The sequence below is a fragment of the Anopheles gambiae genome, chromosome 2 (genome assembly GCF_943734735.2).
Source record: "Anopheles gambiae chromosome 2, idAnoGambNW_F1_1, whole genome shotgun sequence".
Lineage (NCBI taxonomy): Eukaryota > Metazoa > Arthropoda > Insecta > Diptera > Culicidae > Anopheles > Anopheles gambiae.
The window spans coordinates 6,629,828-6,652,309 of NC_064601.1; the positions used below are offsets into that span (position 1 = coordinate 6,629,828).

At 47.3% G+C, this 22,482-nt stretch overlaps 1 protein-coding gene across 8 annotated transcripts in view; it reads right to left on the minus strand.

Moving 5' to 3' along the window:
• The window catches only part of LOC1281566 (uncharacterized), an 86,425-nt gene that overhangs the window by 33,434 nt on the left and 30,509 nt on the right, over positions 1-22,482 (minus strand). For all 8 annotated transcript variants that reach the window (XM_061643534.1, XM_061643529.1, XM_061643527.1 and 5 more), the window contains exons 5-12: positions 11,269-11,488; positions 11,045-11,184; positions 10,845-10,969; positions 9,720-10,128; positions 9,509-9,636; positions 9,215-9,430; positions 8,987-9,137; positions 8,827-8,902 (exon numbers count right to left, since the gene is read on the minus strand). In XM_061643534.1, the coding sequence (XP_061499518.1) occupies positions 8,827-8,902; positions 8,987-9,137; positions 9,215-9,430; positions 9,509-9,636; positions 9,720-10,128; positions 10,845-10,969; positions 11,045-11,184; positions 11,269-11,488 (1,465 nt within the window). The remainder of the gene's footprint in view (positions 1-8,826; positions 8,903-8,986; positions 9,138-9,214; positions 9,431-9,508; positions 9,637-9,719; positions 10,129-10,844; positions 10,970-11,044; positions 11,185-11,268; positions 11,489-22,482) is intronic.

Genomic DNA, 22,482 nt, shown 5'->3' on the forward strand with positions numbered 1-22,482 from the left:
GGAAGAAGCCCGTGTGAAAGTCCCCAAGCATCGGGGTTGTCTATAAGAGCTCCTGCCACTCACTCCTCCATCGGAAAACAGCAGCAATGCACATACATGGATCGAAAGCCGGTGATCCGAGACGGAAAAACGGTCGAGCGCAGCACAGTGGACACAATGGTGCTATTGGACGCCGGACGCCAGGGACGAAGCGGTACCAGCGAATGGTGCTGCGAGGGGACCGAAAGAGAGTATTGTCGTTCTCGATAGCATCTTTGGTCGCTGATCCTGGTCAACACTTGGCCAAAAGGACACACGCTCTTATCGCACGTTTAGCCTTTCACTTGATTGGAACACGTCCGGTTTTGCTGTTCGGGTGGTGCTGGGGGAGGGCGCTTCTCTTCCTCGCTGCTCTCGCCCTTGAGCGCACCCGGTGTGGTCAAATTGAGTTAAATGTTTCAGTTCATAAGCCAGTCGCATTATGTCGGATCAAATCAAGCGCAAATGACTCCCGCAACCTACCCCGTAGCACTTGGGTCGATATTGATGTTGCCCGGCCAAGGATGGATCAATACCTCTTTTGGAACGATCATACGCCACTAGGGGTGAGGGATAGAGAGCCTCTTCCTGGCGGATGAATGTTACAGGATTGGGTACATCAATTTATATCGATTTTGGAACGATAAGCATCATTAGAATGTGCATGCATGCCCATCTGGAGAGGGCATGCATCATAACAAAGCATGTCGAACATAAACCTTAAGAAAGCATGTTGCCACCAGGCATCGATAGTACATTGAGCGCTAAATTATTCCGTAAACAATACTATCAAAATAGTTGCAAATGTAAATTGAACCCGATGAGTATTGCTTTAGAAAAGGCACTTCTCGTGTAGCCTGATGCGTAGGCATCGTTGTCTCGTACACACTAGAGCACGTTTTGACTACCACACTAACACACCAACTATTCCCCATAAATCATCCGTAACCATAACAGCAAGAACCGTATATCCTAAAATTTGCAAAATATTTCCCCTTGCATGAGGTAATCAAGATCAATCCCACAGAATGCTTGCGTAACATCGGCCTAACTCCAAAAATTTACATGAATGGTCCAAAAAAAGAAAACAGGTTGATAAAAAATGCACGCACTTTGTCCGCATCCTATTTCAGGGGCACACCACTTCTCGGCAATCGATACGCATCGAGAGAGCGGGCACAACAGCAGAACAAACTTCCCATTTGTGTTGAAGAAGCATTCAGTCTACCGACACACTGTTTCTGCTAGCTGTGCAGTGATGTGCGCTGCTCTACTCTGCACACTTTCATGCTGCCTCTCTTCTTTTTTACGCTTCCCAACTTTTAACAATCCAAAGGTCGCGTTACCAAGTGGAGACGCATTTTTTCCCTGTTTGATAGGATTTTTGGATATCGAATGACTTTCTCTCGCACTGCGCTACTCGACGCACAGCTTTCCCAGCGTCGTCTGTATAGTGTAACCCATCGTCATCAGCAGAACGCGCAGTGTAGCTCTGAGTTATCATTAACCAACGTACAGATTCTCGGTACATACACCATGCGCGTACGCCATGGCAACCGAATTCTGCGTACTGCTGTGAACTGCAATGGTGTTGCACTGGATTGTACCAAGTATGTCCCGGAATTCCAGGGGCAACTGCAACCACCGATGCGATGACGACTTCCGGAAAATGGTCAAATTGGTTACGGGTATAGAGGCGTGTGGATACAGGCCTCCATTCCAGCGCAGTACGCTGGTGAACAGGTCTGACACCAGCGTGATTGACAAGTTTTGAGAATTATTCGTCTAGTGAAATCACTGTTTACATGTATTTTGTTTTGCATGCATTTCATTTGCGAAGAAATACTAATTACTTTCTCCAAAAATCCTTATTTAATGTTTTATCAATTATTTTAGATATAATGTTCATGTGTGCAATGTTCGTCCTCTGCCAAAACTAATGCCATGTTTTCCGTGTTCTGAAGATGAGATGATCTGCTAGGGACGAACGCTAAACCCGCCAGTTCTCAGCACTGAACGCGCGGGCAATGTGTGTTGTCTTTCATCTTTTTTGTGCATCGACACCCGGGATGCTGCTGCCAACGTGTGTCGTTCGAAACAGTTTTCCTAGGCAAGCTTAAGCACTTGGACAGCTCTCTAGGCGCGTACACGACCGACGATGGATGGATGAGATATGTCAACCATCCACCATTGTTGTCCGCTCGCACCGGGTCGGGGTCTCTTTTTTGTCCTGCTCTGGTTTAGAAACGGGTTTGCAAAAGCATTGATATTGGCTTTTAAAATGGTGAAATAACATTGCACCGAAAACATTAAACATATTTTTCGGAAGAAAACACTACAACGTATAGCAATGTTTAGCATGTTAATCAATTCAATTGCAAATTTAAGCAATACAGTCACCACAAGCATTGATGGACCACATGTAGGCGAGTGATATACAACCGTCACCCCAAGCCGAATCGGTTGAGTTGGAAACCGGGCCAGAGCTACACACTGAATACTTTCATTCATACAGAAAGATTTATCTAGCTTTCATGCAACTATGGTAACAATTTTTACCACATTCATATCCTTCCCATGACTGAGACCAATATCGACCGTTTCATTCGGTCGAACCGGTCCTCCTACAGCACATATTTCGCATATTCCTGTATACATGTACATCAGAAGCCTTTTTCACTTGTGCGCGTGCTGCTGCAAGCAAATGAAAACTAATTAAATCCCTTGATTTGATTAGCTATTGTTACGATTGTGATGCTATGCCTCTACGCTGCTTGCTGTCTTGTTGCGCCCAACGAAGTTTGCTACGGGAAGAAGCGCACTGCCGCACTCGGTGTGCCAGATGTTTGGGTTTTATTGGAATTATTTCTTACCCGGAACTATCCGCCAACTATGGTTGGGTAATTGATGTTTTGTGTCTAGTTTCACAGTAAAACATAATTGAATGGAATTTATAAAATTGGTTTGCTGAGTAAGTAGACTACTATTATAATTTCCACAAATTGAACAGCATTCCATCTGCAACAGCAAAAGGTACACAACTGTACAGCAGTACAGTTTTATAGCACCTTCGCTTCGTGAAATTACGACGCCCGCACGGAAACCGCTGGCAGAGAGTGCCAACATTTTTGAAGTTTCTCAAAAACATTCTGTTGCCATCCCATCAGCCCACAAGCCTTGCCATTCTCAATGAGAGGGGAAAAGGAATTTCCAGCAAACGCCTTGCAATACACCTCGACGTCGGGCGGGCGTAGCAGTAGTATGTAGTATCTGCCAACCTACGACCCCTGCTTTACCTCCGGCAGGTTCGGGAAGTCCGGTGGTCGAAGAAGAATTCCGGCCTATGTTTCAAAGGTTTTCACACCTAGCCCCGGACACGCCCGTGTGCTACACCAACACGGAAAGCGTGGTGGCGGAAAATATTTCTTACCAGCGTCTCAAGCATCCAAACACACACACAGTCTATACGCCCACAAAAGGGGGAAAAGAGCGGTGATGAGGTACGGTGGTGGTCGTTTACACATTCTTAGCGAAAATGAGATTGTTTGTCGGAGGCAGATTCTAACGCTCTGCCACTTGCCGCAAATGTTTTAAACCCCGTTCTCAGCCTTTACCCCTTACGAGGGAAGAGACAGCGGGGAGAAAAACGGAATTCCTGCCATGTTTGAGGCGCCAAAGCTTGGATAGTGTAGTCTATCCGGAGGGATCCCGAGGGTGAGACCGAGACACGGGGAGATAATCATCGGCAATTAAATGCCCAGCTGTGTCGGGGATGAAGACACTACCGGTTAAAATTGCTGAAACCATTGTCGGTTGATGAACTTTCCCTAAGATTTGTCTTATCTAGGGTTAGGAGCTGTTAAGATGATATGACACGATATGGACACTACGAGACCAGATGCGGCCACAAATCCTTCAGATGATATGAGCATGCTGCTAAAACTCCACAAATCCACAATCCAGCCAGATTAAACAATAAACCCGTCGGTAATAAATGCGCATAACATTGCTCATATTGCACTTAATCAAACCAATGTAAACATGCATTATCGGACTGTCTTGCAGTGTTGCGTTGATCCTTTTCGTTTGATCATCATTATCTGACGCTTCCTAATATCCAACATTGGCACCACATAAAGGTGCCACCAGGTGCCTCTGCTTGCCAGGCGAATGTAGCAGCACCGTCAGCACAAAACGTCTGAATCGCGTGTACGGGGAACCTTCTGAAAATCCCCCAAGAGAGAGCGAGAGAGTGACGGAGAGCCCATGGTAAGCCCGGTTGGATCAGCATGCCTAATGCCTGCCCTGCTTCCCGGTACGCTAAAGTGATTACTGCCGCGTGAACGGTAATCAAAGCCAATAAAATACACCAAAGCGCAGATAATCACAAACACGACGAAAGCGCTAACAACAGGCTCTGGTGGTACGCGGCGTACGACTGCCGCCTCCTCGCGTATCCTTACCCCATGAGGAAGGGGGGGAAATTGATCCCGTAAAAAGCGGGAAATCACTTTCCAGGGACAAAGAACGGAAACCCTCAAATATCATACACTGACGGTGCCGGCGGTGAGCGCAGTTCATTCCACCGCAAGGTAGGGCGCGCTGAAAGCTGGGTAGAGCCGGGTTTATCGGTAAGACCACCTACCGGTTGGGGCACTTGGGTACGATTTTCAGCCCGCACACGAACGCGGAATGATTTTTGGACGAACAACATTTGTGCGTTTGAAGAGGCACAAATCCGAGAGTGGCAAGCGAACCGTACCTAACTCATCAAGTGTACGAGAGCGCGCGTGTGTGTGTGTGCGTTTTGAGGGTTGACGTGAGCAGCGTGTATAATGGGACGGCTCTAATAAGGATACTCTCGGGTGGGTTTGATTTCATTAGCCACGGTGCAGCCAATTCGAGCAAAAATCAATGTTAATTTCATTCCGATGATGCTCTGTGTGGCATCCATTTTTAGTGCCTTTTGCTACCGCAATCGTATAGGCTGGGTATAGGTTGATTGAAGAACTTTGAAGGATAATAAGGACATACGAATAAGGTGTTCCTTATATTACGGTTGACACAAACTCTTGAGGAAGAAAGCTCTGACGCGTCGAAAAATGAAGACGTTAATTCTAAATCACTCCGGTAGAATATCTAAAGTGACTCAGCGCACTGACAAACCACATGTGGTCACATTAGGTTTTATGCTTTTATGTCAACCCCCACCAGCAAAACTCGTGCACATTGAGAGGGTGTATGAAATCTTCCCGCTACTACATTTTCGATTACATACCCACTCGTCCCTTAAATTATAACACACACACACAGACATACGCACACACACACACACACCCACTCCATCCAAAAATTTTCACCCTCCAACAGCAGCTGCTCGGATTTTTCGAGTTGCTACACCACGCGAAATGGCCAAGTTGTTTGCCTTTTTTCATGCAATCCCCTTTTTACCAGCCCCAAATGGGTCGTGCAGTTAGGCGGAAACACCATGCAATACTACACACAACACACACACACACAGTGACACGAAAGACGCCTACCCTACGGACAAAAGAGAGAACAAAGTGAAAATAAACGCACGCCTAATAACCACCACCGGGGGCCTTTCGGTACACGCGGCTACTACAAAACCATCCGACTTTTCACGCCCGTATCTTCGCCTGCGTTTCTAGTTTCCCTTCGGCAGCAACATCTCACGCAAAGATGGATTGGGTGGTAAGTGACTCAAACGACCACAAACGGTTGGAAACGGCTTCGGGCACCACAGAGGGAGGCGGCGGCGGCGACGCATCCATCTTAAATGGTCAACTCAGAAAGTGGAGTCTTCTGCCAGCAGTTCCAGTCCCTGGCAGCGAATCAACCCAGGCAAACCCACCTCTACACACATACAAAGCGTAACAAATTATTCACTAAACATCGCTACCCTCGTTCCCTAAACATTACCTTTTTAACACATTTACAGCATCACCTCACCACCACCACCGCCGCCGAAGGGAGATAGGAGGCAAAGTTTTCTGCAACAATCTCCGTAGTCGTACCTCGCCCTTGCGCGCTTCCCAGCGGGCATACTTTTAGAAGGAAGGGGAGACAATTCCGGTGAAATATTTATCCCAAACACACTAAACTTCTTCCTGCCTGCTGCTGCCGCCGCCGCCTTTTTCCGGAACTCTCTTTCGGCACTGTTTGGCCCTGCATGGTTCTGTGTCTTCTTGCGGTGATGCCTGCCAAAAGACTACATTTTATGGCTTCGCTTTGCGAGAAGATTTGTGAACCCATACGTTCAGCCCACATCGCTCCTTTTGGCTACGGAGCGTGGCAAAACATGTCGTCGGAGATGTTGTGTGTTTTGCCCCGTTCTTGATGCAGAGGCTGGTGGTTGGTGTAGCTGTGAAGGCGAAGAATGCTGCCGTTTGCCGAATAGCGCTGAGAGCAGTTGTAACGTGTCCGCCGCCACTATATCTACCCCTAATCCTTTCTGATCGCAATTCAGGAAGTGTCCGGCTTCGGAAATAGCTTGTCATAATCCGATAAGATGATTGCTGCGATGATTGCATAATTCCGGATGGTGGAGGAACAGCTCCACACTGCCCCAACGGGGCTGGTGGTTCTCATTTTAACCACATTTATCAAACGAGACTATTATCATAAGCTGCAATTCATTCACATCACGGTACATTCCACAGAACAGTATCTCTGATTCTGCTGATTTATGGAACGATTTTTCAAAGCACTGTAAGGACATGTAGAAAATGATTATCTTGTTTTGAGTCTGCTTTTGACTACCCACAGTGCAGCCACACGGAATTGACTGTATTGGTCGCAAATTAATACGCAGCTATTTCATCCACCCCACGTAACACAAGGACGGCGGAAATTTTAATTCCCATTTGTCGAATCAACACCCTTCTTCGCATATCGCCCCTGTTGAGGTGTGGCAGTGTTTCCCATGAATTATAAACTTCACCCACCCGAGCGAGCAATGGCGCAGGGGGCGATTGTGCGCGCACAATCTGCACAAATTAGTTCATGTTTTTCCTTCCAGTCTAAACCATGTCGGTAATCGATCTTTCTTTTCCAAGGCGAAAAAAAGGTGAATACGAAATAAACGCGCACCAAACACTCCGCTCCCTGTGTACTGCGTGGAAAGCCACAACCATCCTCATTCAGTTCATCCCCCTGCTTCCTCCACGAGCTTATGGGCTGGCAGAAGGTTGAAAATCCGAAAAGTTATACAGCGTTTTTGCTATTGCCATTTGTGGGTTGTTGTTGTAGCAAACCAACAAAGACAACCTTAGCCTTCTGCTCGTTCCTTTTCTTTCTCTTTCTCTCTCCGCTTCTCTTTGTTCCCTCTCAACGCGTTTGGTGGGTTCATTTCCACTTGCATCTTTTCCTCCATTGATTGTGTACATGGCGCTTTGTATATGTGTGTGTGTGTGCTTCTGACCACGAGCACCAAAGCGCTATGTTTATGCTTTGTTTGTTTAGCTCCAAGAAACCATCAAACGGATACGGTGTCGACGATATGGCTACTCTCGCCTTCCCTCTACTCTCTCTCTCTCTCTCTTTCTATTTATTGCTCCCTCTCTCATCCGATACGGGTATCACGGGTATAACCAAGCAAGCGACACCTCACACACCGTCCCACACACACACACACACACACACCAAATGCGCTAAAGCGTCCCCCCGTTTATCCGATTTCGTGTTGTGGTTTTTCTTACCAATTTATGGTAATTTGTACACTCTTTTCGGAGTAATTTGCGCAGACTCTTGTCTTTCCCCTAAATGTTGCACGGACGCGGGCGACAAGGGAGGGCGTAGAAGAAAAGGGCAGAGAAAATTGATGGAGATGACGACACATAAACACATCGACACGCACACAGCGCTAGATGATGGCACGTGTGCACACAACGTTTTCCAATTTGCCATCACTGCTCGTCGCACCACAAGAGAAAGCGAGAGAGAGAGAGAGAGAGGGAGAGCATCGAGAACAAGTATCCTTACGAAAGGATAAATGAATACCATAACAGGGCGGGGTGTTGGCAGAAGAAGACGGTGGGAAGAAGGTGTAATAAACCGTCGTGCGGACACATGCGCATTTCAAAGGTGAGCCAACGGCAACGGCACCGCGTTCGAGAAAGGATACTTGGCCGACTGGCAGCGGATATCACCCCATCGAGTGCAGTGCAAACGGGATTGGAACAAAAACAAACAATGCTGCTACCGTCGCTCCGTTCGCAGGGCCACTGCGAACGGATGCCACTAACGCGCACGCTTGCACTTGCGTGTAGTTTCCTTTCCTCCCTCTCTATGCTTCCGCTATCGCTTGCCACCGGCAGGATGGGTACTGCTCGTACCGCTGCACAACACAAAGGATTTCGCTTGCCTCGCACAGCGCTAAACGGAGTCCCGTTTGACGTGGTGAAAGGGCGGCAAGAACAAGATGCGTTCTCGTTGGTTGCAGCGAACCATCGAACCTGTAAGCAACACTGTAAGGATAAAACCGGTGGCGCCCTCACGTGTGGCAGCGGGTTTTGCGTTCATGCCGCTTATTTCGGACACGATCCATATCCGCCCTGCGAGCTTTCCGGAGTGTGTATTGCACACAAATTAGTATACAACTGTCAGGGAAAAGCTTTCGGGATCGTTTCCAAAGCTGAAAGTTCAAATCAGCGCCACCAAATTTCAGTCGAAATAAAATTGGAAAATATTGACAAAAATTGATAAGGCCCCACAATCCATACAAATTCTTTTTAATTTTTAGCGAATACTAAAACGACCCTACAATGCAATACAAAATCTACTCACGTGCATCTCGTTTGTCGTTCGTGACCTTCGGCGAACAGTTCTTCTTATTTGGTGCCGAGCGAAGTCCACCCTGAGACTGAAAGATGCCCATAAAAAGAAACGAATTGCTCCGTTAGATTTCAACCGTCCACCAACCAACGTTACCGACTCGTTGTCTTACATTTTTGATCGCCTTGTCGGACCGTTCGCCGCTCGGTAGGCGTGCTACCGACACCTCCGGACTGTCCTCTGGCGGTGGCGGCTGAGCAACCCAGTTGTACTCTCGCTTTTCAATCGCCACACCAAACCGATCGTACTCGGCCGATTGTTGCCTGTGGGGTTGAAACAAACAACATCATTCCTGCCATTCTATTCGCCGCACGAATGTTTCATTTCGCGTTAAACGTACCTTAAACTTTCGTAACAATCCAGGCATACCACTGCATAGTCACCGTTTTCCAGCAGTATGCCATCACACTTTCGATTGGCGACGAACGGATACTCCCGTATTGGAAGTGCCCGTACGCGCTTCCGGTACGTCGTAATGCCGCAAAGATGGCAGCAGTAATCGTGAAAGTTGTACTCCCGCTCGCTCGGTGGAGGGTTGCTACTTTGTGCCTCGTATCTAAAAAGAAGAAAGGGAATGTTGAAGTGAATTTTCGACACAATCCCACTCAATAGAAACAGTAAAATGAATACTTACTTTCGCCATTGGTTCAGCAGCGAGTGGTAACAGAAGGTACACACCAGCGCCGAACTGTCACCGCGCAATTGCTCCGCATTCGGTGGCGATTTGTGCTTCAACAGGAACGGGAAGTAAGGCCGAGATCCCTATAGACAATGCGAAATGTAATGCAAAAATCACAAAACAATGTTACAATAATCTCCACGTAAATCTCCACGCGAATCATTACCTCCTTGTTAGCATACAGCAAACGGGCGAAGCTCAGCTCCGAATGCAACCCGCAGATGAAACAGTACACCGAGGTGCTCGGCACGGTGGATGCCGGTGTGGACGGGGGCGTACCGCCGACACTAGACTGCGGCCGAACTAGGCTGCCGCCGCCCGGCGATATCGAGGCAGAGTTGGGAGTTGGCGAAGGGATGATGTACTTCCTGTGCTCGAGCGGTACGCGCTGAGCGTCCATCGTTTCCCACTGGACCGTGAGCTTCTCGACACAGTTCTTGCACGCCAGCACCCGGCTCTGGTCGTTGCTCCCTTTCAGACAGGGAAAATGCATCGCGTGCGAGTTCATGTGCTCGGCACTGGTGGACAGATACTCCATCGATGTGGCAGGAAACGTATTCTTACAAATGGTACATCTAAAAAAAAGGTACGCGAAGAGGTAGGTTACATTAATTGTCTTTCATATTATTGATACGTTGCAATGCAACAATATACCAAACGGATATACTACGATATCTCTGTATCTGCACTATCACCCTGTACTCTTAAGCAATGTCACGCAAAGGGACACGACAATGTCGCTATTTTGTAAAACATTCTTGCCATTCCCTAATGACGTTCATCTTTTTGTCTCGATTGCTAACCTTGGAAACATACAAAAAAATCTAAAGCTGCTTGGCGCGACTTGTACCACAAAGCATCTGTTGAAACTAACTTCTTGTTTTCGCTACATAAGCATCTTTACACAGATGCTGTTTTCAGACAAGACTGTGTTTCGCATCTGTCCAAATGTTTTAGCACGCCAATCTGTGAGAATTCTACGGCAACGGCCATGAGAAAATGAAGTATCGAACACGTGGGTACAAGTTGCAAAAAAGGAAGCGAATAGAACTCGCAAATACGCTCAATCTAACACTAAATTGGCTTTTATTTGCCTACTGTGCCTAACAATGCCATTTTGAACTTTTTTGGAACATGAAGCTTAACATTTTTTATCTACAGTGCGACTCAATTTCCTAACATATCAATATTATTCCATTATTCACTATACTATTCATCTTTCTCCTTCTATCTCCTACTGCCACTACATCTTCACTTTCTGGGGCGCAGATTGCTTAACGTCACTACTTACTGATGACCGTGGCCATTTTCCACTGGCCCTTGCAGGTGAGGTGGTGTATTTGGTCTTGAATCCCTTCGATTACCCTTCTGGTCCCGCAGCGGTCCACCGGGCAGTGCGGAGGCAAATTCATAAGGCTGAAATAAACAAAACCACAATCCACATTAGTAACAACATTTCGCCCAAGTTTGCTCCGGCAGCGTGGCACATACCTTATATCGTACAACCTCATTTATCACACTAGACGTCATTTTCGTCGGCGACGGATAACGTTCGTCCACATTGCTAACCGTGCCCCCCTCAGCTCGGTGGGCATTCTTCTTATTGCACGTGGAACATATTTGCACCATCCCTGAAACACAGATGAAAGACACCAGCGTTAGTCGAACGGTCGGAGCAAGCAGGCAGGTAGTTGCTGCCTCTTTGTTACGCTTACCTTGTGGACTTATTGGACTAGCATTGGTCGGTGCTTTCAGGGATTTGATAAACGGGTAGTACGGTTCCCGCTCCGCGTTCGGGCAGCAGTACACTAAGCGTAGTTGCGAGGACGGCGTATCGGCCCCGCACGTGTAGCACACGAACGTGGCCGACCGTTCCTGAGTGTTTTGGCGTTTCCGGATTTGATATTTCCGCTGAGCCTCGGGTATTGAACGAATCTGTGGGGGGATGGGAAAAAAAGAAAGAAAAAGACATGTGTTAAACATGCGTTTCAAATGCTTTAGCGAGACAAAACGGTTGGAGTGCAAATATCATTTCATTACTACAATTGGCACGCGATGATGACCCATTGCTCATAATTAAAATTTCTTAGGCACACGATTTTATCAACCCTGTATTGATTGGATCAAAATTACAGCGAATCAAAATTGAACCAAACGTAAACCTCGTGCGTCTCTCGCGATGTGACGAAGTGAACACGTTGGTTCACCATCTACCGCTGTTAGCGAGAGAGTACGTCATCCGATACAGGAGAACTGGAAACCAAATTCCCGCTGTAAAGCGGTGGAATTTCCTCTCCCACTCCCCATATCGACCATAAATTCGAGATAATGTAACTTGATTTACAATTTAATTACATGCAATCAGGCATGTAAGTGCTCCCACTGTTATCGCGATCACTGGGCAAGTGGCAGACACAAACACATCAAACTAAAAACAAATCGACCAGATATGATACACAGCACACGTCACACCCCGCGACATCGACCCAGGGAGGTCTATGAATTATGGAAGGGAAAGCCACGAAATAACTGTTAAATAACTCTTTTAACAACGCTTTGGCAGCATATTAATGCATTCAATTCAACCTATGGTCGTTGTCTACTAAAAACGAATTGCATGGCGAAAATAAAAATAAAAAAAACTCTTCACACATCACGGAACAATTCGCAATCGAAGCGAATCAGCTTCCTACACAGTTGACTGGACCCGACCGACCCGCTTCCTACAACTTATCGTGGATTATAAAAAAAACGATTATAAATTAATTATATTGCCTCTGCTCGTTATTCGTCATGATAACGGTGCTTTCGTATGGGCAGGAAGAAGCGAAGAAAACGTAAAAAACGCTCTGACATTGGAATGAGATACACCTGTTACTGGGGGGTTCGAGGTTTTTTGCACCTTTTTTGTGATCAATCAACCGATATGTGTACCTTTCGCAAATGTGTCATCATCATCACCGTCACCCGTCGGCGTGACACCACCCAAGAGCCAACTTAACTACACCGCGTCATTTAGATGGACAAATATAGAAAAATCCACCCAGCGCGCTAGAGTGCAATAAAAATACAAAGGTAAACCAATGCGTTTTTTTTGTTATCAGCTTCAACCGACCACCAAACGCGAATCCGGTGGCAAATGTGTAAACTCATCGGGTGGTGCTGCCCGGCACGATGGTTGGGCAATCTCAAATACTGTCTCTCCTCCCAGTTGCGCGCAGCTGTGGTTAGATTTTGCCAATTTAAACCGGCTCAGTAAAGCCCTTACCCCCACAACCGTTGCAGAAGAGTGAGTGGTGGATCCTGGATTTATGGAAGGTTTGGGAGGGGGGGGGGCGCAGAGTAGGACAGAGAAGAAGAGAAAGAGAGAAAATCAAACAAACCACCTAGTTTGATTAAGGCAAGCTGGCGAGCGATATCACGCTGATAAGAACGGAACACCTCAAGCAAATCACGAAATCAAACCGGACGTAGCCGGACACACGGAATGTGTTTATCAGCGGTGTTAACGGGGTGGTCGTCGGTTTTGGAGAATAAGGGTTTAACCCTTCGATACACCGACCAACTGCTTATGGCAGCAATGATAAAGAGGAACGGATACCGCCGCACGAGTTGGGAAATAACCTCGCCAATGATGTCACAACGACGATGCAATCGATCAATTGGATGCGATGTTTATGAGTAATGCCAGGTAGCACAAAATGAAAAAAATATAATATTATTTAATTTTTTTTAAATGTTTAATTAAATAAAATAAAAATAATATTACAATTTTTAACAAAATGAAGTAACAAACGTTTTCTTAGCTCTTGACCACTTGAGGGTTAGGCAATTCCCACCGTAAATAAGCGACATCACGCGACAAATATTATACGCGCATACGCCAGAAATACGCCAAACGAATAAACGGTTTCGGGTGAAGGGGGGGTCCAAGGGAGGTTTCGTGAGTGGAATCAGTTTGCGACGGTTTTGCGAGCGGCATCATTCGTCGTGTGGTGCCGCCGCCGCCGCGGCGTTTGAGACTTTATCACTTCGCCACCATCGCCACACTCGACACATTTATTACGCCCATCTTGGGCCCACCACCACCACCACCACCACCCCTTTGGATCATTTCAGTGGACCTCCCCGAAAGCCAGCACACCCACACACGACCCGACAACCCTCGCAACAGTATGATATGCGATCTTTGTGTTTTTATGGCGTGCAGTTAGAACAACACAACACCCTTGGGGTGTGTGTATCTGGATTTATGCTGTGTCTCACTTCCTCCTATAACCTGTGACGTCCCATTTCGTTTGGACGACAAGAGGGGTGGAAGCATGTGGAGTAGCATGGGGTGTACAACGTCCGTCTTGTAGCGCAGTTTTTTTTATAGCAACAAACACAATCGCCAAGCCGCGGTAGCGCGGCACCATCATGGCAGCAGCAGCACTCATTCATTTAATAAGCTTGTCCATGAAAGCAATTCCGCTTCTCCCGTCGCGTCCCGCGGAAGATGTCGAGGGTGAGCCGCGCGCCCCTCGAACAGGCCAGAACCAGTTCCATTTCACACCCTCGAGCGGGGAGGGGGGGGGGACAGACGGCTGTGGGAGGCCATTTTCTTGACCACTTTGGTTAATGGCGTTTTGCTTCGGTCAGCGTTTTCGTGAAGCGGGGCCAGAGCGCTCCGGCGCAAACCGTTTTAAAACCTTTGATTAATTGCTAATTGTGCTGATTGACGGGCAGGAAGACGTGCGATGACTCGAAACAGACACACGGAAGGATCGGCACACAACACCTCTCGCTCGCTAGATCGGCCGTCTAAGATCTTGCATGCTTGACGGCACTCCTCGTAGCGCCGTGTGGTTTGGGAAGTGTGTGGAGTGCCAGCCAAGACGAGGTTTAGTTCTGTGATTTTAACCCAAAACGGTCTAAACGAACATGATTTATATCTCACACATGTGCTGCTGCTGCTGGGCGATAGAGTGTGTGATATTTTCACACACAAACGCTTATTTTATGAATCATGAACACGAAACGAATCATTTCCTTGAATGGTGGGCGCCATTACGTGCGCGAAACGTGATATTTTGTCTTCAGTGAGAGTTACGATTTAAATTACAGCATTGAAAACTACAAAGAGTGTGATTGGGCAGGTTTTAACGTACAGCAACTCTATTCTCTGAATCTTTGGGTAATAATATTCATTGGCACAAAAGCAACTAGTCGACTTCAAACACCACAAATATAGCACGGCTTGATGGTGCCATGTCAAGCAATCGGTTATGCGTACATCAGGATCAGAGTTCAAATCTATTCGACACCGACCACACACATATGATTGATTAAAAAAGACAAATAATCATTTTTATAAGGTAAATTAAATTACTTGTACCAGCTCAAAATCCAGTTTTGATTATTAAACTCTAATTTAACCACCCACATCGATGGACACCACCAACACCACACATACTACGTCAAACAACTGATCCCTCCCTAGTGGCTAAACCGCGTCTATCCCGCGCTTCCATGCCTGTGTGGTGTCGGTGATGCCCTCCAAAATGGTCGACATTTTAGGTATTAAATCAACCATATTAATAATGCATCTGAATCTTTAATCAACAACACACAAAACGATTGCGTGTTTACCACAATCCATTCTCCGCTCCTCTCTCTTCTCTACCTTCCGCCACCAAACCAGAGCTGTCAGAGCAACGTAGTCTCAGCGACGACCACGCCGAGCACAGAAGACGACGCACACGCTTGTTTTCCAATTAAAATCGGTAGCATTTCATCTCTGTGTCTCTCGCCCTGTCATGCTGGACGGGAAGAAGCATAGGCGCGGGTGGGAGGAGGAGGGGACTTAATATGCATGAACAAACGTTGCCGTCTTTGGTGTTGTTGTCTTTAGCCCCCCAGTACAACCATCGCCGCAGCCGCCATGGTGACCATCACCTTGCCGAACCCGGTGGGGAAACACGACCAGCCGTTGGGTGTGTGTGTGTGTGCGCGAGAGAAGGTGGTCCAGAGCGTTTAGTGTCTTAATCCGACCCCAAACAATATCTCCCTCTTCATTCGAGCTGGCCGCGCTCCGCGCGCCCCAAAATCCAAACCACCTTCACCTTCGACTGCACCCGCAAGGCCTCCCCACTCATACTCCCGCACTCCCACCCCTTCCTCAAACGAGCTTCATCGGGCTCATAAATAATGTAAACTCTTCGGCGCTTAATCAATTCCCATCGCGCCGCCCCCACCCCCCATGGTTGTCTTGTTCTGCGACCCTCACCCACCCAATCCTCCCCAACTGCCTCGCCTCAGCCACCTAAAATGGTTAGCGCGCGGCTGGACCCAATCAGTTCACAAGCCAGTCGGCAAGAGACCCTTAATGGGTGGTTGTGCGCGAGTTTCTGACCCGCGGAAGGAGAGAGAGGCTAGAGGCAAGCGGACAGCAAACGTCTTGCACGAGCGCCGCATTCCCGTCGTTTGCTTTAAAACACTCAACCATTCGCCTTCTCCTGCACCACTCCCCGCCAACCCCTTACTTCCATTTAAAGATGTCGCGGAAAAACGCATGTCGACGAAGCCAAACGGGATTGTTGGTTGGACGGTGGTGGAGGATGCAAGGAGGTGGCGATGATGATGATGGCGTTGCGGTAGTAGTTCGCTGACAAGCAAGAGCATGACACCCAGACGTGAAGGCTGGGAGTGAAAGAGTGAGAGAGAGAGAGAGAGAGAGAGAGAGAGAGAGAGAGAGAGAGCTGTGCCACCGCCACGCTGTCTAAAAATAGATACTTGCTGGTCCGCCCACCCTCACCAGCCGCTTCCCGTGCATCAAATAATGTTTGACTATCCGCGCACACGCCCCGGTCGCTCTAATGACACATCGTTTGATGAACCACCACGGTTGCAATATTGCAGAAACGGAAGGAAAGGGCACCGACGATGGGAAGGGGGGACCCATCATCATCACCGCTGCGCAAACGAAGTGGTTTTGGAAGTGGGAATGTTGGCCATAGAGAGAAAAGGCAAGTTAGTGAGCAGGAAGGAAGTTGCGGAATTGTTGCTAGTTCACCTTCTGCCAAATCCCATTTCCCTTCTCTGCCCGGGTGCACTATTGGAGCTACTAGCTGCGCCTCGATGTCAGTGGGTTTGCACTTTAAAGCGCGCAAAACCGATTCTCGCTTTAGTTCCCTCGGGCAGCGATGGAATGGAGGAGCAGCAAAAACCATAAAGCAAGGGGGAGTAAATGTCCCCCTCTCTCCCACCGGCTGTTGCCGATGTTGCACATGATCAAACACACCCAACCGACAAAGCCGGCTGGGGGAGACGAGATGTTAAGGACTGTCTACACAGTGCGGTGCAGCCTTTTTGACAGCAGGCTCCTCTCTGTCTTACTCAAAGTGTATGTAAACCAGGTGGTATTCATAGTCTCTTTTTAATAGCCAAATTTAAAATTCACTTTTTTGACAGGACGAGGAAAAGTTTTGCCCGAACAGGCTTTCTGGGAACTTGACGAGTACATAAAACACTCTTAAAATCTTCATTCTATTCTATAAAAGTTTTTCAAAACACATGAAATTGTAAGCAAAATCAAATCTGAACAAATTAAGATACATTTTTGAATCGATACAATATCTTCGATGAGGAGACTATTGTCTACTTCGTAGCATAGCATCACTATGAAATACGACCCATTCCTATCGATACTCATTGCACCCGTTCTGTCAAATGAAGTTTTTGTTTAATTCAGAAATTAGTTGTAAAATTATATGGGACGAGACCACCTAGTCTACATACACTTTGATCTACACCAAGATGTATTTATTTACAAGGTCTAATCGCATACAATGTTCTATACTCCTTTCCAGCCCTCCCCGATTTGAATACCAGAACCCCCAGTATTGTTATGTCAAGTCGTGAAATGTCAATTTGCTCTGAAGCACTTCACCTACTACTATACATACCTACTACTATATATACAGTTGGCGCCCGGAAAACGCGCTAACAATTCACCTCCTTAATAAACACACCTTGCTCTCTGTCTTACTAAACAGTTTGACAGTAGCCACACAGTTGACACAGCTGTCAAAATACAAGTAAACATGCTACATTGTTCGTCACCGTACAAAGAGTGCTTTAATATCCTACTTGCTTGCTTGAAACCTAAAATAAGAATGTAAAATGCTTTAAAATAATAATTAATCAAGCACCTGTCAAACCCGCTGACGTTAGCACACTCCGCATGATGCAGCCGCGCCACAAACATACCCGACACAGGCATTTGCGCGGTTTTGGGCAACGCAAATGATCTTTCCCAGAGTACTGTGTGAGTGTGTGTGTGTGTGTGTGTGTGTGTGTGTGTGTGTGTGTGTGTGTGTGTGTGTGTGTGTGTGTGTGTGTGTGTGTGTGTGTGTGTGTGTGTGTGTGTGTGTGTGTTGACGATGCTGCTTTGGGTGAGTGGGTGGTGGGCAGCTGTGTGCTCGGCGGCAATGCAGCACCACACAGCACACGATACAACATTCCGGATTCATTTAAATTGGTTCCACTTCAAACCGGCTCAAACGCGCGAGGACCACCCGACCGACCCTGTGGCGCTTGATGCGGGTGTGTCTCGGCGGATGCGAGAGCAGGGGCAGGGGATGGGAAAGGGGACAGCAGCGCACTCAGAGCGACTGTAAAACAACGCACAGCCCGAAACGATACGCCCCAGGGGACAGGGGATGGGATCGGTAGTGGAGGAATGAGGAAGGACGGGTGGAAGATACGAAACATCGAGGCGAACGCTTTGCCAAGCGCTGCTTCAGGGCAGAGAGAGAGAGAGAGGGCACAACCGCTGCCGCCGTCGCCATGTTGGACGGGGAGGGGGCAAACAAGTGTTGCAAAAGGGGAGGAGATGAAGAAGGGGTTGTGTTGTTGGACGATATTTGCGGTCTGCCATCGTTTGTGTGTGCACTTGCCGCGTCAGTTGTCTAACTACTGAAGGACGTGTAGAGAAAGTTTTAGAAGGCGGCGGCGGTAGTCGTCGAGGATATTGGAGCTGCTGTTGCTGGTGGTGGTGGTAGTGAAACACTCAGTGAGTAAGTCGAGTCAGCGGGCGGGGTAAAGATACGGCCCCACGGTCCCAACCGTCCAATTACATCACCTCCCGCGCGTACACAGCAGCAAAAGGCTTGTGTGTTTGCAGCGGCAATAGTAGTAGCAGAAGGGTGTCTCGTTGTATAATGTAAATGAAAGGACTACGGATATTGGTGCTCAAGACACCCGCGGGCAGGGGGGGAGGGGGATTTTGCACGGACAACATCTACCAGGACATACCTTCAACATTTTCACCCATCCGTTCAGTTTGATTCAAGCGACTCTTCAACATCTACTTCAAGGATTGGGTTGAGGTTTGGTGGTGTAAAAATGTAATAAAACTATCTCGACACACAGGAAGATACACGCACGCACTGTCGGGGAGATATGCATTACGTACAATCTCCCCCCGGTACAAATCTCTCACCAACATCACACCGGAGCCACATCATTAGCCCGCTGCACAATGGAACATCAGCAAAGATAACGTGAGGGAAGACGTTTGATGAAACTTCCACTGGGGGGACGATACGATGTAACTGGTTCATCTGGTTCAGCAGCCTTCCTTATCCTCGTCTTTAAGCACCACGAAACGCGATGCGGATGGGAGAGGCGCGTTTGGCGCATAAAACGTGATAGATAAGATACAACGAGGTTACGTCGGGTCGCCTGTTTTACACTTACATTATGAAAGATGCACACAAAATATCTACAAACATGCAAATCTTCATTTAATCAAAAATGGTAACAAAAGGTTGGGGACACAAAGAATCAATTCTTCTGAAAAAGGAAGACCTTCAATACGACATCTGATGAATTTAAGTAAATGATAACGTTACCAAAAACATTGAAATAAGTTGAAGATATTGTAACGCATCATAGCCATGACGTCGCATAACCCGCTTTTGGGATTTTCCCATCACATGTTTTGTTTCCGTGTAATGCCCATTATCCCTTCCCAATCCGTAATCACGCTGATAAGCCGTCGCATGTGGCACCAAAACCTCAAACACATTGACATGGAGGAATGGTTGCTCTCCTCCGCTTATCTTTGCATCAATAATAATGAAAACTTAAATCCCCAACGGATCGTCACAATCGTTGCTAACAATTGTCCGCCCAGATTAGTCCCCGTACCCCACAAAGGCAGTGCATCTAGTGACGTAACATCTTCTTCCCGGTCCAACTTGCGGTGTGCGGTCGTGTACGCAAATAGAGGGTGTCCCTTTCATCAACTGAACGAACGTGTTGGAGACACACTTCTAATTTTAACAGACACAGTCCTCCTACTCCAATGCCTGAAGCTCCCCAATGCCACGAGGTTTCTATCGTTCTTTAACACACATTTTATTATTTCCGCAAAACATAAATAAAACCCAGAAAAATAAAACTAAGCACAAAGCACCCAATGCCTTTCTGTTGCACTGCTCTGCTCTCGGGCACAACATGCCTCTCTACGAGTGTCATCACTTAAATACCCATAAATAACTGCAAATTTGCCACCGGGAATAAGCGCCTGAGCGCAAGACCTCCGTGACCTCAGCTAGATGGCGCGGCAGGCAGGCAGTAAAACAATACAAACGAAACAAATGAAGCGCTCTCCCCACCTAATATTGTTTGTGTGTGTGTGTTCGAAAAAGATATATGCTAAATTAGTCATCCGTCCAAATAATCGTGAGGAAAGGCGAACAAAGTTGGTTGAACCTAAGACCCACACGCGTGCGTTTGGCGATAAATTTGGCCACCACCAACCATAGCTACTGCAAACGTAGTGGTGGAGAGTGGGTGAACTCTTAGAAAGTTGAAACACGACAAGCGGGAAGGGCACAAGAAGATTGCACCCCACCACACCCACTCCGGGTGTCATTTAGGTTGCTGGCTGTCAGTTTAAATAACCCAAAAAATTAAGCAAAGGTGCGTTACAGTGCTCTTTCTCTCTCTCTCTCTCTTTTACTCTCCTACTAACAACACCCACCTTACACCGAAATGTGTTAAATAATGAGCAACGAAATTCCCGGCGAACAATGGCATTGACCGAGCGGTCCCGAGCGGCCGCCGTGTGAAGCTAGGGGGGGGAAGCTATTTCAGGGATGACAAAAACTTGCGTACAACATTTATTTCCTGCCGTCGGCACCAGCGAAACATTCGGAAGCAACCAGACCAGAAGGGGAGCAAAAGCGGAGCGACTAAAACAAATAGCACACGGCTGGCCGCGGCTCGCAACGCAACACAATCCGTGTGTCGTGGGTTGTTGCGCTGGGCGAAAACACTACGCCACACCGCCAACATGACAATGAAAAGTCGTAACGAAAGCAACAATAAAAAAAAGGAAAGCAAACAATACACACAGCAAACAAATACGAAAAAACCCGGTTCAATGCAGACCGAAGGCGTCCATGGTACACCAGGGGGTTGGTGAGCAATCACACATAATTACCGAGCGATCTGACAAGATTCATTTGGATGGACGGAAGAGGTCGCGAGGTGTGGGATGTAGAGGCTCAACCAACGGCAAGAAATGAAGGGTTAAAACGTTACAGTAATGTAACAAACAATGTTTGGGCATTTACACACCTTTAACAAGTGTTAGTTTGGTATAATCAATGTTTTTTGACATAATGTAATATGTTCTTTAAAGGGTTTAAATTTATTATTTAGACAAGGTATATTTAACAATATAAAAAAGCTCCAACTAGTCACTGCTTTTTTAATTTTACTACAAAAAATCCATTTAACAAATTCTTAAAAACAAAACATCTTCTCCCCACAAACCATTCAAGGGTTAAACGATCGTTCACCAACATTAACCCATCATCATAATCGACTCGAAAATTTCCCACCATTCTACTCACCACACACACACACTTCATCAAGCAACCCACCACCACTCGTTACAGACGATGAGCGTCGGAATTTCAGTTCGCAGCGACTTCCGCCATTCCATCGAAAACGAAGATGAAAATGGACCGTGGTGGTGGTGGTTATAGTGGGGATGGCGGCGACGGCTTCAACACACGCACGCACACGCGATCCCATCATCGCCAGCTGAAGACGTTTGCTTCATTAATGATATTCGCGCTGCTTCAAGCAGCACGGACCTGCGCACGGAGAAGTACAGCTAGCTCATCATCATTACCACCATCATCATCATCATCATCATCATCATCATCATCATGAGCTTGTCGTCACCTCCAGCAGCAGCAGCAACACTACAGTAACGGGTGTGTTTATACAATGATCAGTGGCAGGTGCGATAAAAACCACAAGATCACTGGCGAACTACACACACGCACACCACAACACATCCCCAACCGGTCTCGTCTGCCTCGCCTTGACACTCGGCAGAGCCACCGAAACGCGCCATTATGCGCGCCGTAAATGGCGCCTACCGGCCGTTCCCCGTTACAAGGAAGCGTTACGGACGCGTTACGCGATGGCGGCGACATGGCGGCTGAACACGAAAGCGATCAAAAACTGGTTTCTTTTTTTGCCAATTTTGGTTCACGAGGGGAGGGGGGGGGGGGGGGTGGCAGCAAAGAAGAAAGCAAAGCTGCTCAAAATTAAACACCGCGCATACGTTATGGATCTGGTGCAAATTAAAGGAGGAGGAAATAACAACGCGATCACCATTCGGCATCTGGTGCACAATTTTGTTGAACGGTTATGGGCGCGAATGAGAATACCGTTCAATGGACGCGTCCTCCAAATTGGACAACGTAAAAGATTGTTTTGCTTTTATAAAAACCGACGGATCGATTGAAAAACCCAGAACGGCATGTGTCCGCATAACGTCGATGAAAGGTAACAGAATCTTATCATAAACTCGTGTTACAGCTACTCAAAACTGGAGGTCCAGTACCCGTTCACTACGC